General features: G+C 34.7%; 1 protein-coding gene across 2 annotated transcripts in view; it reads right to left on the reverse strand.

Annotated features, from left to right (window-relative positions):
- The window catches only part of LOC128679125 (uncharacterized), a 75,094-nt gene that overhangs the window by 25,165 nt on the left and 31,855 nt on the right, over positions 1–18,074 (reverse strand). The window contains exon 2 of one of the 2 annotated variants that reach the window (XM_053761152.2): positions 4,041–4,088. The exons of the other annotated variant lie outside the window; for it this stretch is intronic. Coding sequence (XP_053617127.1) covers positions 4,041–4,087 — 47 coding nt within the window. The 5' untranslated portion in view covers position 4,088. The remainder of the gene's footprint in view (positions 1–4,040; positions 4,089–18,074) is intronic. 2 annotated transcript variants of the gene reach the window in all.

Consider the following 18,074-nt stretch of genomic DNA (forward strand, 5'->3'; position numbering starts at 1 on the left):
CATCATAAAAGAAGATAAATGAAAAGCTAACCGATCTGAGACTGATGATGTCGAAGATCTTGCGAAGTGGGGGAGAAAAAGCAAGAAACTCCTGGGGAGCAATGTAAGAAACAAAGCGGCGGAAACAACCAGAACGACGCTTAGATAAGAGAGAGATACAAAAGAAAGGAATGTAAATCTTTTCAACCCAATTTTACGCGAACCAATCATCATTACATGGCAATAATCGATTCCATTTATCGAATTAAAAAAATATATCTATGGCACAATGAGCCGATTTCTATCGCCTACTGTGTTAGATAAAGATTAGTTCTTCTCTATGGCTGTCGACTTCACAAAGAGTGAAAATGAAAGTCGCGATTACTTTTTGCTATAGTTCACTTTCTTGGGATATTATAAGACTATGTGTTTTGTGTAAATATAATTCTTCTTCTTCTTATAAATTCAAATTATTTATTCAGATTATTTTTTAGATTTAGATTTATTAGATTAGACCTTCATTGGCACTAGCGTATGGCACGAGTTGGATTTGAACTTGAGGCTTTTGAGATCACAGGTCTCACCACCGTTTCAATAATAAAGGCGATATAATGTAGTGGTTTCGCCCTAGAATAGGACCAATCCATAATACTCCCGATTATGTCGTACGAGGCGAATACGATTGAAGGGACTGGTCTTAACCAGTCTAGAATGCTGATAAGCAACTATAGAACTCCCATGGATGGTCTAAATACCTCGCATGGAATGAATTGTCATTGTTTGAAAATCTTCAAAATTAAAGTCATGTCTATAATCCGCTACCGCTTATGAATATGTTCTCTACCTTAATCGAAGAGATGATAAGCAATTGACTTGTGACATAAAAATGACACTTTGATAGACGTTTGGTACTAGTTGTTCGCCGCGAACTTAGAGCTCGCGAACACAATAAATGTTTACAAAATTGTGAATATGAAGAATTGTGAATCCTATTCTGGAATTATTAGTTACTTGATGGGGAATATATTCTTCATTTGTTTTTATTATTTAAGGTTATGTGACCGATTGAATACTTAAAACAAAGGACCGTAGCGTGGGCCGTAACGACTGTATTTGTAAAATACTGGTTATACAAGCAAATAATAATAAAAAATATTTATGAGCAGAAATAAAATATTTTTGTTGTCATTGATCATCAATCATTATAAATATAGACAAGTCTGAATTGGCAAATTACATAAAGTATTTCCAAATAAACGACGATGGTAGGTACCTATAGGAAACTTACCTCTCAACTTTTTTTCATCAAAAATTACGGAAGTTGGTGTGTCGAATAACAAAGTGTTATTCGACACACCAACTTCCGTAATTTTTGATATATATATATATATATATATATATATATATATATATATATATATATATATATATATATATATATATATATTTCAAATAAACGACGATGGTAGGTACCTATAGGAAACTTACCTCTCAACTTTTTTTCATCAAAAATTACGGAAGTTGGTGTGTCGAATAACAAAGTGTTATTCGACACACCAACTTCCGTAATTTTTGATATATATATATATATATATATATATATATATATATAATAAATAACCTGGATATGCATTTAGAATAACATAATTTACTGCACAATGATGCACGTGTCCTTGCAATAAAGTACAATAAAATGTGATTCACGACACCATTGTCTTCGTACATAAATATTAAGGAAGAATGACGTATGTACCCTTATATATAAATGTTAGGCCATGTACATTAGGATTTAAAAATTAAGATAGTTTATGAAGGTTATCTTTTCGAATAAAACTTATTCGGGCGCTTTCCCGGGTTTTTCCTCAGCCACATAATTAATAATGATACTCTCAAAGGATAGAAAAATGTGACTATGCGCCGTGAATCCCAATCTATAAACATTTTTTGTGTACCTAAGGGGACACGCAGGCGAAGTATGTACAAAAGCTAGTGTAGGCAAAACACGAATCGTATTTTCATTAAATATTTCCGCTGGGAGATTAGCAAAAACTATCGAGCACTCCTGAGAATTGCAGCTCGTGCCACACGCAATCTTTTCACAAATACTCCTATAATGGAAGTGCTGTCAAACATTCAATTTTCTTCATTTACACAACTATTGCTACTATATTATTATAGCTATAGCGAAATTATATCTTTGCATATTATAAAAAGAAATCCCCCTGTCGCATCTATATATGAACGCGATTATCACAAAAAGTACCGGACGGAATTTTGTACGGTTTTCACTAATTGATAGTGAGATTCCTGAGGAAGGTTTCTGTAAGTTTCAACTTCATATTCTATTTTACAGCATCACAATGACGAGTCAAAAAAGAGATTTCTATAGGTATTTAAATAGAAATTAAGGTGAATTACATAATTTGGCTATAGAATCGTTAGCTCTCACACTTTCATCATATTAATTACGACTAAGTATGTATTCTGCAAACATAACTATTGTTATAAAGGTTGAGGGAAAACTTTCAAAATGTAACTTTTTAAATTCCTCATTTCATTGTTGAAAATCTCTTTGCTTTTTACAGTTATCAATCAATAGATGACATGATTATTTAACGGATTCTGATTCACTTTTATAAATCAAGAAACAATATTTAGGCATTAGATTATTTGTGTGGGACAGAAGGTAAATTATGTTCTTAAAAAAAAAAAATTTAGAAAAAAAATCTTTAAGTGCATTCACATCACCAGCCAGTAATCACATAAATTAAAAAAAAAACAAAAGTGCGTTTAGAAATCCTTATCATTGCCATTGTAAGTACTTATCGATTAACAAATCCAAGAAAAAACGTGCTGATAAGTGTTGTGTCGAGAATCACGCACAGGTCCCATGGATTGAAGATTATCAAGTTGAGTATCGAAAATCGATTATTTCTCGATTTCGTAATAGCATTGTACGAATGATAATCGTGTACAATACCCCCTAATAGCATTTGACCTGTGAACATAATTGCATATGCAAATAAATAATATGTGTTCGATGTTTTATAATCTATGACTATGCTAATTAGATAATAAAAATGTCTTAAGAGTCAAGACACAGAAAATGATTAGGTACAAAGTAAGTGTATGTGCTTATTTTGAGTTGAGAAAAAAATTAATTCCTTGGCGTTACTAAAATCCTTAATTTCACTTACGTCAAATATCTACATAAAATAGGTATGTTATGTAGATATTTGACGTAAGTGAAATTAAGGATTAAGACATCAAGAGTGTGGTAACTTATGTAAAAAATATTTCTGAGAGCCGTTCCTGGGTGCACCATCAGGTCACACTTATCATTGCATTTTCATACAAACTAAACGTGCGTAAACGTATGTAGGTACATAATCTATGAAAATATAGGTAACACTATTTTTTGGGCGGTCAATAAGTATCACGCCAAAAATAAACACAAAATTTATTCCAAAACACAATTTAAGTTTTACAAATTAATACTTCGAAGTAAGGTAATACTGCAAACCAAGTATCGAATGACTGGAACGCAATACTCAGAACTATTACACCACATCACTAATGCGTTTGTATAACGGCCAGTATTATTTTTGAACAGAATGTCACCCGATACCACAATTCAATTTTGAAATTAGAACGGAACTCACGAAAATAATATTTTATTTTTTATTTGACATGTCGATTCTCAATCAAAATATTTTTGGTGTTAACTTATCCCACAGAAATAGTACATCCGTAAGCACATATTAATTTCTTGACCTTGATTTAACCCTTCTCTAAATTCCATGTTTTTTGTATAGTCATCTATCAATGAAAAATAGTTATAAATCGATGTAATGCAGCAATTTTCCGAGACTGTTTACCAGTTAGATATAAGTTTATGTAAACATAATAATAATAGTCACCTATTAGGAACGGAAGAATAGGTCTACTGCACCTATGGCAGGTAGAAATATAGCAGACATTTATAACAAAAATGAACCATTTGCTAAATTATCCATACAAAGTAGTCATATCTGCAAATAGTACTAAAAGTAATTACTTACATAACAAGTATTCTTAGACGTAATGGACTCGTATCTCGTAATATCATACTTGAAAAAAAAAAGTATTAGGTAGATTAGATTCATATGACTAAAACGTCTACATCAAGAGTGTGGTAACTTATGTAAAAAATATTTCTGAGAGCCGTTCCTGGGTGCACCATCAGGCCACACTTATCATTGCATTTTCATCTAAACTGAACGTGCGTACAAAATTTCAGCTCAATCGGTTAAAGACATCTGATTCAAAATTAAGTAACAATATTTCAGCCGAAAAACGTACTCTCTCTCTCTCTCTCTCTCATCTGAAAGTATTCCCAGTTTCTTCCACAGCCGTTGAGCGTCGGAGCCCAGGTACGCTTTCCTACTTTTTCGTCTCCACTTCGCACAGTCGTCAGCATCCCTGGTTGTCAGACTATCGGCACACATATCGTCCTTGACGATTTATCACGTCCCGAAATACTTATTACATACAATAAAATATTGTAAAAAAAAACAATTACAAAAAAATTATATACACCGAGGTAACATTAACGGTTGATATTTATATATTATGAATCTAAATGGATTCATATAGTACATACAAAGTGAGAGGTTTAGTCTCTGGTGTGTAAAAGAATAACAATTAGTGTATTAAAATGATTAATTATTATTTGGGTTTACTATTTTTATTGATTTTGAAGATTGCTATTTTGACGGTTGAAATTTATAAGATAATAATTATCACAATTATTATTCGCAAACTTCCTGTGTGCGGGTGCGACTTTGCTATTTACACATTCACACAATCGAGTCAAAATCGAAAGAAACAATACATGTCTAAAAAAATTAAGATCTGAATAAGCAAACATAACACTAGCATTACGTTTCGTGAATCTGTGGTTGCCTTTCATTTTCGACCGACAGCGGCCTGAATTCTTGAAATAAAGCGAAATAATTAACATTTAATGCAGACAATGAAATAGAATAGATCATTAAGATGAATTCTCATGCAACAGATAAGGAAAACATTCAACTAGATCGCTTTCACTTGCACGTGACACGGACAGGAGGGTCATCTTTCTAGTACCATCAAGCCATTTGATTGAGGACTAGTGACCAAAAAAGTACTAACGTTTTTATATAACAGTAGCGCCATTGAGTATCAGACTTTTTGACCAAAGTCGAAGCTAATCCCGTACTTTCGATATCAAAAGTGTACCTATGTGTTAGTCCAAGATATCAGCTACCTCAATAAATACATTTCATAAAAATTCGCCCAGCCGGCTTAGCGCGAAGTAACAAAAATACAAACTTTCGCCTTTATAATATTAGTGGGATTATTTCCATGAAAGCATAAATAAATATCTCCATGCTTTGCTGTAATTTGGGAGCGATTTAGAAATAAATTATGAAATCATTACCAATGGTGGTATTGATAACAAATAAACAAACTAATTTTCGCATTTATAATATTAGTATATAAGTATATATATATAAGTAAGGAAGTAAGGATTGATTTTTTTTAATCACACGTATTGAGCTAGCACCAAAGTAAGTTCGATACTTGTGTTATGGTATACTAACTCAACGATACTATATTTTATAACAAATACATCGATCGAACCCGGGACCTCTCGGTTCAGAGGCAAGCACTTTACTGCGCCACCGAGGTCGTCAAAACACACAGGGGTGAATTGCACGAGCGTTTTTAACTCCGTCGCAGGCTGTCATTAGTGTTAATTAAATTGTACCATACACAGTAATCAATTTAATTATCCTGTTTTATAAATAAGTAAAGTACTGGTAAAATGTTAATTTTATAAATGTTTAAACAACTATGTAAATGTGTAAATGTTGGACACCATGAAGCGCTACACGCCGCGTAATACACCCTCAGATCAAAGAAAGAGCCACATAAGTAAAATAAGATGAAAGTAAAGTTACACAATTCGCACAACCCATTTCCCCATAATTATCGCTATAATTAACGATGCTTTAGCAACTGATGTGGAATGAAGTTTGCGGAAACGAATAGTCGCTTATGCGTGGAAAATGTCTAGTTATTAGCTGTGTGCGCTTCCGATTAGCTCGGGTTATGAAACTTGCACTTTTCAACTGAATTTAGGGAGACGGTTGGCGATTTGTGGCAATCTTTATCGTTAATAATATTTGAAATTCACACAGGCGAAGCTGCGAATTAAAGGTAAGATAAAATATATAAAAAACACTTCATTTTTTCCATTTCGAGTCAGGTTTGTATCCTTCTCATTCAAGGCTCCTTAATCAGTGGTGATGCAGTGGTTAGTGGACCATTCGCATGTGATCAAAAGGTATCGTTTCGAAATTTTGAATCCTGCCCGTGCCACATGAGATTGTATACCAATCTGACATGTATAGTAGTTTCCATAGACCACCACTTGCTTCCGGTGAAGGAAACCATCGTGAGGAAACTTGCACACTGGTTGACAGTTTCAATTCACTAGTGTGTAGGTACAGGGGGATCAAAACGACGGCTGATGATTAAAAAAAAATTAAACGTTAAATTAAAATTATTTATTTCTCAATACATAACATCGTTATCTATATATATACATTGAGATTTTCTTTTAAGCAAAAAGCGTTGCATTAGAAAACCTCGCTCTTGTATCATTTTATTAGATATTAACTTAATCAACATAAAGATAGAACATAGAGAGAAGAGCTTCATCCACAAGAACGTTGTGCTTAAGTTTTAAATAAAAAGTGTTTGCCACTAGGTAGTCGTAAAAGTAATGTCAGGTGCCTCTATGCGACTTGAATACAATATGATATAAGTGTTAGGCAATAACACACTCGAAAAGATCAAATTATAGTCCAACACAAAACCAGTTGACTTGTCGACTGTATTTCCCAAAATGTTTACTTTACACCACAAGTTCATCAATGTGTATACCATCAATTTCTTGATCACTTTCACCTGGCTGATGGATGTGCGCCATTTGGTATCCGTTGTTAGTTATGTAATATAATTATGATGGCATTTTGTCTATACCTTGTGGCGTCTATTACGGGTGCTCATATATATCTTACATCTATCAAAAAAAAATACATCAAGATTTTGATGTTTTCATAAAGATTAATTCGTTTTCTGATTGATGTAACCTCTGCGATGTGATGTAATTCAGAAATTAGACATTTACAGCCACTTTTTAAAGTCTTCTAAATTGAACTAGCGAGTCGCCCCGGCTTCGCACGGTTGCAATATTATGCGTGTCAAATACATATACCTTTCTCTTGATTCACTCTATATATTAAAAAACTCCCATTAACATCCGTTCCGTAATTTTAAAAACCTACGCTTAAATTGGGACAGACAGCGGATACTATGTATGAATTATTATTACATAGTATAAAACATGCTAGCAGCAACATAAACTATGATTGAACTAATGTTCAAAGGTACAAACTACTAGCGTTTCGCAACGAACGTTGCTGGGATGAAATGCTGAAAGGAACTTATTTAACATTGTTCTCTATTATTCCATAGAGTATTATTTTTCAACCGTTGTGTGGTTGCACCACTTAACGTTAACTTTAACCACTAAACTCTACCTTATAATGGTTTGCACCAGTAGATTATGACGTTAACTTTAAACATGGCTTTAGAAATTTTTTAGCAATATTGCATAACAACACTATTGTCTAGGTGATAGTATCTATATCACTATGTAAATTAGTTAAATAACAATTGCATGCAATGTGATCTAGTTTAAATAATTGTCAGTTTCATTTTAAACTAGCGACCCAACCGTGGCTTTGCTCCGGTAAATTATAATCCATACTAATATTATAATGTGAATGTCTGTCTATATGTCTGTCCTTTCACTGCTGGACCGATTGTGATGAAATTTAGTATGCACGTAAATAAAGATCCACTATCAAACATGGGTTGCTTTATTTTTCAAAAATCAATCCCCAAATGACTATAATGGGGTGTGATACTTTGTAATGAAAATCATCTCTTTTCCGCTTTCGCAGATGAATTTAAGCAGGCGATGCTGCGGGTAAAATATGTATTTAATAAAATAAGATTAAAATTGTCAAAAAATATTGCGCTTGCACAACAATCCTAATCAAAAATATTTTTGATAGTTACATCGTTACATAATTTAGCTTTCACGTGAAGTGCACTTCACACTAATTGTATAGTGAAAAATGGTCAACAATAACTATTCTATATACTATATTAAAGCAATTAAAAGCTTAAACTATGATAGCCATTAGGTTTTATGGCATATTCTGAGCATCGAACTACCTCTACCTGAAAATTTAAAAATATATAAAGCTTTCTACAGATAGCTTAGTATAGTCATCTCGCTCATCTGGTTAATATCTATGAGAAGGAGATAATAAATATTATAGCAACAGTTCATAAAGTGTGCTCCTCGGAGCCCTGGGACTTCTTAAAGCCTATGTTAGGGCTACGCGAAAATATTGGCCGTATTGAAACAAAAAAACTTTCCACTTTATGACATAAAAAAAGATCGCGACGAATTCAGAACCTGCTCCTATTTTTGAAGTAGAAACGTGTTAAAGAAATGAGTTTTTTATATAATTCAATTAATATTGCAAAGTGATTATTTAAAACTATAAAATTTGTTTATTGAAAGTCATACTTATAGTACTTTAGTACCTTTGGTGCTTCTCCCCATACCATATCACACTTAACTGCCGTTGTTCGAAAACAAAACAACGTCATAGTGCCGGGCACCATAAGGTCCCTTTTGATTTGGACAGCCACAAATTATATTTACGTGACTTACCACGAAAGGTTTTATGTAGATATGTCTTCAAAGTGCGAAAGTTTAAAAGCACACTTATTGTCATACCAGGTGCAAACACATGGAATACTGAAACACCTGTATGACGTCACTGATATTGCTTTTTCGGTGGCGTTGTATTGGTCCACAGAAATTTAGTCAAGTCAATACGCTAAAAAGAATTACACATAAATTTGAATCGTTCAAATTTTAATTTAAGTCAAAAAAGGTTGAGAACCGCTGCTTTATATACATTCGAACTGTACCCTACAAAACGTAGTTTTCCACAGCCCTGTGTTCGAACTATCTCCTTCTCAGACTTGTAAAAGATAACGCTAATTTTATTGGCAAAGGCGTCGTTAAAATTACTTCAAAACACGTTTCGAGCTAATCGCTTTTCAATAAAACCTTGAGTTAATTTCTCTAGAGTTGATATAGAGCATTAAGTTTATTTATTGAATAGTTTATGTACACAAAGAGACATACAGTAAATATAAAAGTTTAAAGTACATACAATGCTAAAATGGAAAAATAAATGTCTTTTTTCTTATTTATTAGGAAAACACAAAAAAAATATTGGACCGGTTTTATTGAAATTTGTTTCCATTTTATTTACGAGTGTGGACGAAGTCACGGGTGGAGTGCTAATTTAATGGCGGGAGCTCACTTTGGCGGATTCGGTATACATTGCGGTAAATGAAAGCACTCATACATATTACGCAATATTCATTCATTCGAGTTGGCATTTGTCTGAGTTCGACGACAGTGTGTGGAGCTGGCTTTTTTTTAATTACTTACATATTATTTTATTATACAACAGATTATTTTGTTACGTGTTGTTATTTTTTTATCGTTATAATTATTTTATGTCTTTATTCAGAAAACTATAAATTATTATTACAACCTTCTTTGAAACTTGAACGAAATACAAACAAAACCAATTTACTGTTGCAATTAGCAATTTAATAATTACGGTATTAGGTTTACTACTTATTTACTGTTATTAGGTTTATTACTCTTGTTTTTAAACAAGTACTTTTTTAAATATAATTACAATATAATATAAGTACACAGTTTATCAAGATTGTGGCGAGTGGAAATCCCTAATAGTAGTAGTCGAAGTCTCTTCCTTCCCAACCTAAGAGAAACAGGCATAAAAAAGACAAAAAGACATTAAATATAAATGCGTCTACCTGTAACTATGTAGGTAATCACTCATACAAATTACAAAAAGAAGTCGTTTATACAGACACGACAGGGGTGTCGTGTCTGTATAAACGCAATAATTTCAAAAAATAACGTACGGATTTTTGTACGCTTCTCACCAATAAATGGTATGATTCCTGAGGAAGGTATAATTATATAATTTATTATGTTTTTATCACCAACGAAGCTGGGACTAGTATCTCAATAAGTGTAACTTAAAATACAATTAAAAAAAAAACTAAATAGTACTGAGATACAATTACATTCTCACTTATTGAAATTTTCTTTTATATTTGTTGTATTCTATTTTGAAGGGTTAAATAAAATCCCTTTGAAGTATAATAATAACTATGTTTTTTTGGGAAAAATTAAGAAATTCTTTATTATTAAAATTTTATCTGTTACCATTACGACAAAATGGTAATCGCATAGTCGTCTCCATACATTTTAAACTCTTTGTACATGTTTAGTTAGAAATTAATGTGAAGAAAGTTGGCGAACCATCGCCAGTAGGTAGTCGGTAAACGCTTTCATATACATCTTCGAAGGTAACCGAACTTGACTGGATAATGTGCATGATAAACGTGTGGTTGTTACATCTTCACTCCAAAACGAGCGAACGTATTTTAATGAAATTTGATTAATAGATATTTTTTTTTATTTCCACCATATTTTATGTAATTTCTCATTAATCTAATAAACGAAGAAAATATAACTTGAATAATAATAAAAAAAAAATACAGCCCCTCAACGCCCAAGGGGACCAAATGCCCACAAAGCTGGCAGCATAATTTGTAGGTACTGCAATGATCAAATAAGCTTCCAACCCTTTGCTCATAAGATAACTCGATGGATAAATGGGTTTTAGCAACATAATCTCATTTGTCAAGAATAATTACATATCTCAGTATGTCGCTAGTGCCACTACCTCCTCCTAGCCCTGTCAGAATGGGCAAACCCGATAAGGGCTTAATGTCGTCGGGATGATATGCATGCCAATGGTCTATGGTCTGACAACTAGGGATGCGGACGACGAAGAAGAAGAAGAAGGCGGAAAAGCAGGAAAGCGGTCTCTGGGCTCCGATACGCGACGCACCGAATCTCGGGTGAGAGAGAAAATTACAGTTCTCAAAAACGACCATAAGTTACGACATGATGACACGACGGCATCTGATAAGCATCTCGTCTATGCAAAAGTGTCGGAAGTAACTGACTGATCTAGAACAGGGAAGTCCGTTTGATAGATTTGTCTTCACTTCAATAGGTAACAGATTTTTGCAGTTGGGGCAGGTGAAACTTAAATATAAGTTTGTAAAAAAGCGAAGTATCGAGTATTTACAATATGGTATAAAACAAATTAGCTTCCCTCTGTCTGTCCCTATGTACATGCGTGGATCTTTAAAACTACGCAACGGATTTTGATGCGGGTTTTTTTAATAGATAGAGCGATTCAAGAGGAAGGTTTATATATATATATATATATATATATATATATATATACCATTCATATTTTACCCGTGCGAAGCTGGGCCGGCCGTTAGTAATATTATAAATGCGAATGTAAGTTTATTTGTCACCTCTTCACGCTTTATCTATTCAACCAATATATTTAAACTTTATGCCCGCGGTTTCGCCCACGTTAATTTTCCGGGATGAACGTCCCCTACCCGATGTCCTTCTCCACACTTCAAACTACATGTGTGCAAAATTTCAAGAAGATTGGTTGAGTGGATAGAGCGTGAAGAGGTACAAACAAATTAACTTAATTTCGCGTTTATAATATTAGTTAGGATTTCACATACAAGCTAGCTACATGATATGCTAAACTTAAATTTATTAGATGACATTAAACATAGGCTTTGTAAAGGCCAAGGTTCTAATCTAGAACTGGTCTGACCTTTAGGTATTTAAATCAGACGTAAGTATTTTAAATCTACGATTCCTGCACCAATTGAGATTATACATCCTACTAATATGATGTTATGCCGGCACTATCGGCAAACAGTTCGCCAAATTTCGCCATATCGATGTACATTGATGGTCTTTCCTTGCGGTATATAAAAGCTCTCGTACAAACTCCGCAATGTTCGTGCACTCGCGTCGGCATGTGTTAAGCGATAGTGTGGAGCCGGCATTATAAATTAAGTTTGCTGGTCAATTGGACCAGTTAGTAATTAGTCAGAAACCGACTGATGGGTAGAATTTATCATATTCATATAAAAACTTGTGTTTTCCTCTGAAAATTATCCCGTAAGAGCTCAGGAACCAATTTCCAAAATTATTCTAAAATGCAGCTCTTGATTTGATAGCTAAATATTTTTTCCTTCATTCTGTTTTTAATCTCCAATCAACACTTTATTGATGTAGGTAAATGCCCGTCAGAAAATCAGTGCGTAGGTTTCCTCAGCTTTCGTTCCGAGAACTTCAGCAAAAAGCTCAATCACGCCATATTTGTCTAGTAGCCGACTATCTCTCGATTCATGTCCGGGGTCTTACTTCGTGAAAACGGCATGACATGATGCATGACATACGAGTATTTTAGTCCTACTTATTACTTTTTATTATCGCGTTACGCACGGACGTGAACTGGCGGCGTTTGACTCCGACCCTATAATAGAACTAGAATTGTATTTATATTAGAGGTTTCATCTACCACAAGGAATAACCAGCAATGTATGTCAAAAAATTAAATATCATAATTACATAATTATAACCAAACGAAATCATTTAAGATGAACATCACTTGTTGACGTCAAAAATCTGCACCGACTTCAAAAGCACAAGTGAAGAAGAAGCGGCGTAAAAAACTTAACTGCAGCCTTTTCTCCAAGGACGTCAATTAAGAAATGTGAATCTTAAAACCATCATTGGGGAACTGATTGCCGATTGTATATGACATACAGACGTGACAACGTGTTGTGACATACAGACAGACAAACTCCAGCAGTGCCCCCTGCGATACGGCCATGTCTTACGTATGAATTATGCCGCTCCTGGCCCTGGCAGAAGGGGCAAACCCAAGATATGTTGGCTTGATGTCGTTAAGTATGATATGCGTGCCAATGATCTAACAACTAGAGATGCCGACGACCGTGCGAAGTGGAAGCGAAAAAGTAGGGTAGCGGACCGTGGGCTCCGACACTCAACGGCTGTGGAAGTAACCGGGAAAACGCTCAGATGAGAGAGAGAACAGAATGTGACACAGCACAGTGTGTCGGAAGCTGTGATGGATGGAGCTTTCGTTTCCACGAACCGCCGCGCCGCGGGCAAAAACTCGCGCGAAGAGACGTCGTGGCAGGTCGACTGATCTTTCTATGTGAGTATCCATTACATCGTATACTAACTGCGCCCTAGGGTTTCGGTTCCCGTGGTAATGCGAGGATAAAAGATATGAATAGAATATAACGTGAAATAGCACACGCGATATTTTTTTGGCACACACCAAATTTTAACATTTGTTCAGAAGATTTTGGGTGAAATACGAAAGAATAATCGACAAATAATCTTTATAACCAGTCTGCTAACTGTAAGCAGCATATTATGTTCTTACAAGCAATCGCCGGTTAAATGTAAGAGATGATGAGTTCATCTAATATATTTCAATATTTGAAAAAAAGGAATCTTTACGCGCATACAAAGTTATAGATTATTTAAATTAAATTAGGTTATTATTAATGCGCGCTTAATGCGTCTTAAAAATGTTCGCTTTTATCACATTTTACTATTTTGAAAAACCTGATTGGTTAGTTCCAGTTCTCGTATCGTAGAACAACGAGCCCGCACACAAGAAAGTGAAAGGGCAGGGCACACAGGTTACCGGCCGTCTGTGATCGCCGGCACACGTGCTGTGTGAAGATGCCCTTTTTGTCTGCATTGCTTGCGTGTTTGCTGGTTATTCATAAATCGCTACATTCCCATCTTACCACGATATTAATAAATAATCATTAGGCTTTCATAAATATTAAATAAAGTAAACGTCAAGGCAAATATTCAGAAATTAAATATTCACAGGCACTTTTGTAATTAAAATTTTAAATTTTATAGTATTTCTTAAAGGTATTATGGAACGACCACTGATGCTGAGAAGAAGTGCCTAAAGAAACTTATTTAAATAATGTTTGTTTTTAACATATTTTTTTACTATAGTTTTATGAAGTCCATTGTCAAAAAGTAAAAACATGTTATGCTTACTAATGTACTATACGAGAGCTTGATCGATATTCGAGACTCAAAGAAAAGTTTGCTTTTCTTGAGATCTGTAGGTCTACCATTAACATTAACAGAAAGATTCTAATGCGCAATTCAATTTAAGAACCTGAAATGAATCGCATTAACTAGTACCTACGAAATATTAACTTGATGTTGCGAATTTCTGTTGGAGATCAGTTCAGATCCTGAACTGGATCGCATGATATGATAGTAAGCCCCTGATAACTTTTTGATGCGACATTAGCTACATTTTGTTGACATAAAGTAATCATAAGAGCCAGTTAGGAACGTGTCGAATTAGGAATAAGTTATATTCGCAGGGTGGCCATGATCACCCATGACGTTGGGGACATCGGGCGATGCCCCGCAGATATTTATGTAATGCATTGATGTAGCATAGTTTTGTTCCGATGATCTTTCTTTTTATATCGGTGTGTTTTTTTAGAACTCTCGGCTGTGGCGTCCTGAAGCCCAGGGACCGCGTAAAAATAAGTTATTTTTATAGCGTCGTGTGTCATTCAGAGTGTTTGTCTAGGTATTACTCATCCATCGTCTGGTTTAAACAAATAAAAATTCATTCTTTCATTCATCATGGCGACGTCGTACTATTTGTTTAATTTATACATTTACTAACCATGTAATTTTGAAAATCTTTAGTTTTTGGATTGGACTCTATTTGCTATTTTCTTCTATTTTCATACTTATTAGTTTACTATTATGTTTGTGATGATGTTACAATATTATCGCTTTATGTGAGCCTTTGAGTGTCTTTGATGAACCGCTAAATCCAAACAGTTAAATACATTAACATACAAAAACTTTCTTGTGTACTAGACAAGATTTTTAAAAACATCTTTTTAAAAAGAAACAAAGGAAAAACCATAGACCAAACATTGTTATGTAACCACAATTTGTCTATTGGCAAAAACCAATAATTTAACAAACATCGCAGGCGAAGAGCTACTAATAGCAATAATATGAAATCTAATTGTTTGCATACACATTTATAGGCTCCACACAATCGTGGAAAAGTTCGCCGAGTAGTGTGGACCGATTAGCCAACGCCGCCGTCACGAACTCACGAAGACTTTCCCAACAGGCAACTATTAGCTTATGGCTTTCATTGGTAGCTTTAACTATAACTATTTATATCGCTACCAATAATGGTTGACCTTTTCTTCGTTTGAAGCATAGACAAGGAAAAATAAATGAAAAGCTATACCATTAAAAAACAGGCAAATATATAAGCAGATTGAGCTAGCCCCAAAGTAAGTTCGAGACTTGTGTTATGGGATAATAACTCAACGGTACTATATTTTATAACAAATACATATATAGATAAACATCCAAGACCCGGGCCAATCAGAAAAAGATAATTTTCCATCATGACCCGACCGGGGATCGAACCCGGGACCTCTCGGTTCAGTGGCAAGAACCTTACCACTGCGCCACCGAGGTCGTCAAATATATATATATATATATATATATATATATATATATATATATATAAAGAATAGAAAAATTATCTTTTTCTGATTGGCCCGGGTCTTGGACGTTTTTCTATATTTGTTATAAAATATAGTATCGTTGAGTTAGTATACCATAACACAAGTCTCGAACTTACTTTGGGGCTAGCTCAATCTGTGTGATTTGTCCTAATATATTTATTATTTATCTATTATTATTTACAGGCTGGCTCAAAGGCTCGTCAGTGTTTCGCTTTTTGAATTTTCGTCGTCCTTCATCGCGTTAATGTCCGTCGACGGATAAAGAACAATGTATTGTATGGAATTTCTTACACGGCACGTCGACGGGCATCCATCCAACGGAGGACGACGGAGCAATGAAGCTAGGCCCCAAATTACTTGATGCCGTTGACATGCCCACAGATACAAAACGAATGAGATGTAACAGTAACTTTAACACGAAACTCGCGTGTCTACTGAACATAACCAGAGTGTTATCGTAAACTGTTATTCCATTTGTAACCACGTTACCACCTTGGCTATGGTCAATATGGTCATATGTTTAAGGCCAGAATTTTCATTTAAACGTACCCACTGTTTGGCCACTGGCCTTCCTTACGGATGGATGGATCCTTGCTTCGGAAGGGACGTAAAGCCGTTGGTCCCGAACCCGCCAATACGCAATAGGTTCGCATAGTGGGTCATGGCCCAAACTCCTTCATCCGTAAGAAAAGTCATACAAGCTTCGAATCCATCAAATCCTACTAAAACTGAAAATCTAAAAGTATGTGGTGTAGTAGTATGTGGTACCGACTAGAATATTACCACTCTATATCCACTCGTGGATGTTGTATGAGGCCACTATTCACTGATAATCAATACGCAGCAACAGCATTCCCATGGAGGTCTGATGACAGACAGGTGGACAGTGGGAAAGTCACAGCCGGATCTTCAAAATTGATGTCGTTTTACTGGTCTTCACAAATATGATTCGCCGAGTCAACACGCTAACAAGTAAACGATATTCACAGATCATAATTTAATTAAACCTTGAAGCACATCAAATGACCTCATAATTTCCGTTCAAAATATCATAATAAGGGTTACAATCCATTGTCTTGCGGCCAATTAAAAAACAATCACGGTTCGGAACAGCCTCTATGCACGTATCGTGTTCGGTAATGGCTATAATAGGTGGTGTCAAGGCAGTATCGGCGCCAACCCTTATCTAGCACGAAAGCTTGTTGTGTTATGTAATGACTTGATAAAGTATATATATAAAGCCTATCGTTGAGGCATAACAAAGTCACTCGATATCACAAAGTCATTCGATATCAACCAAATCAAAATCAAATCATTTATTCAGAAATTAGGCCTTCACAGGCACTTTTTCACGTCATATTCTAAATTAAATGATGTTTACCAAAGCTGCAAACTACTAGCATTTCGGAACGACCACTGCTGAGAAGAAATGCCGAAAGAAACTCATTCAAACAGTTTTGGTCCCTATTATGCCAGAAGGGCTTACCATTTTTTAAATATAAATTTATGTATAATTTTTTATCAGTAATATAACAATGTAAGTACACAATACACAAGTACATGGTCAAAAGGTATACTGAAACATATTATGATTGTGATCAAGTGCTGATGAAAGGAAAATATATATACCTATATATAAATATATGTATAATTAACCAAACAAAAAAAACTTTTAATAAAAGATCAAGCTGACCAGTTCCCCCGGCAGCACCCATTCACGAATTGACGCGTGAGTCAGCCATCGCGAAGCTCAACCACAATAGAGGGAACCTCCCGACCCGATCCACGACGCCGCTACCGGTTTGACCATTTGAATGTGCATGACATACTCGATCTCCATAATCTAACATAATAGATACCTATGTTACTTTCAGACACTTGAAGATCACAAATCACGTATATGTTTTACAAGTAAATGTCAAAATATATGTAATAAACATGTCAAGAAAATATATAAATAATAATAATAAAGTAAGATCAAGTGTGAGAGGTGGTGGTTTTAGGAAGGGTCCAAGGTTTTTTATCATTTAAATAGTCGCTAATTGTGTAATAAGCATTAGCCATTAAAGCATTTTTAATATATGATTTGAATTTTGGCATTGACAACCGTTTTAATGTCCCCACTATTGGGGCACACAGGCTTTCCTTATCCCACTAATATTATAAAGGCGAAAGTTTGAGAGTGCGTTTGTTACTTCTCCAAGCTCAAACGGCTGAGCCATTTAATATATTTCTGGCTAATATTATTTCTGATCACCCATCCATCGACGGTCCATTGCGAGTGTGATTTTGACCGTTAGCTGTTACTGCTACGGCCTGTAGCACGAACTACT

Source organism: Plodia interpunctella, chromosome 21 (genome assembly GCF_027563975.2).
Source record: "Plodia interpunctella isolate USDA-ARS_2022_Savannah chromosome 21, ilPloInte3.2, whole genome shotgun sequence".
Classification (NCBI taxonomy): domain Eukaryota; kingdom Metazoa; phylum Arthropoda; class Insecta; order Lepidoptera; family Pyralidae; genus Plodia; species Plodia interpunctella.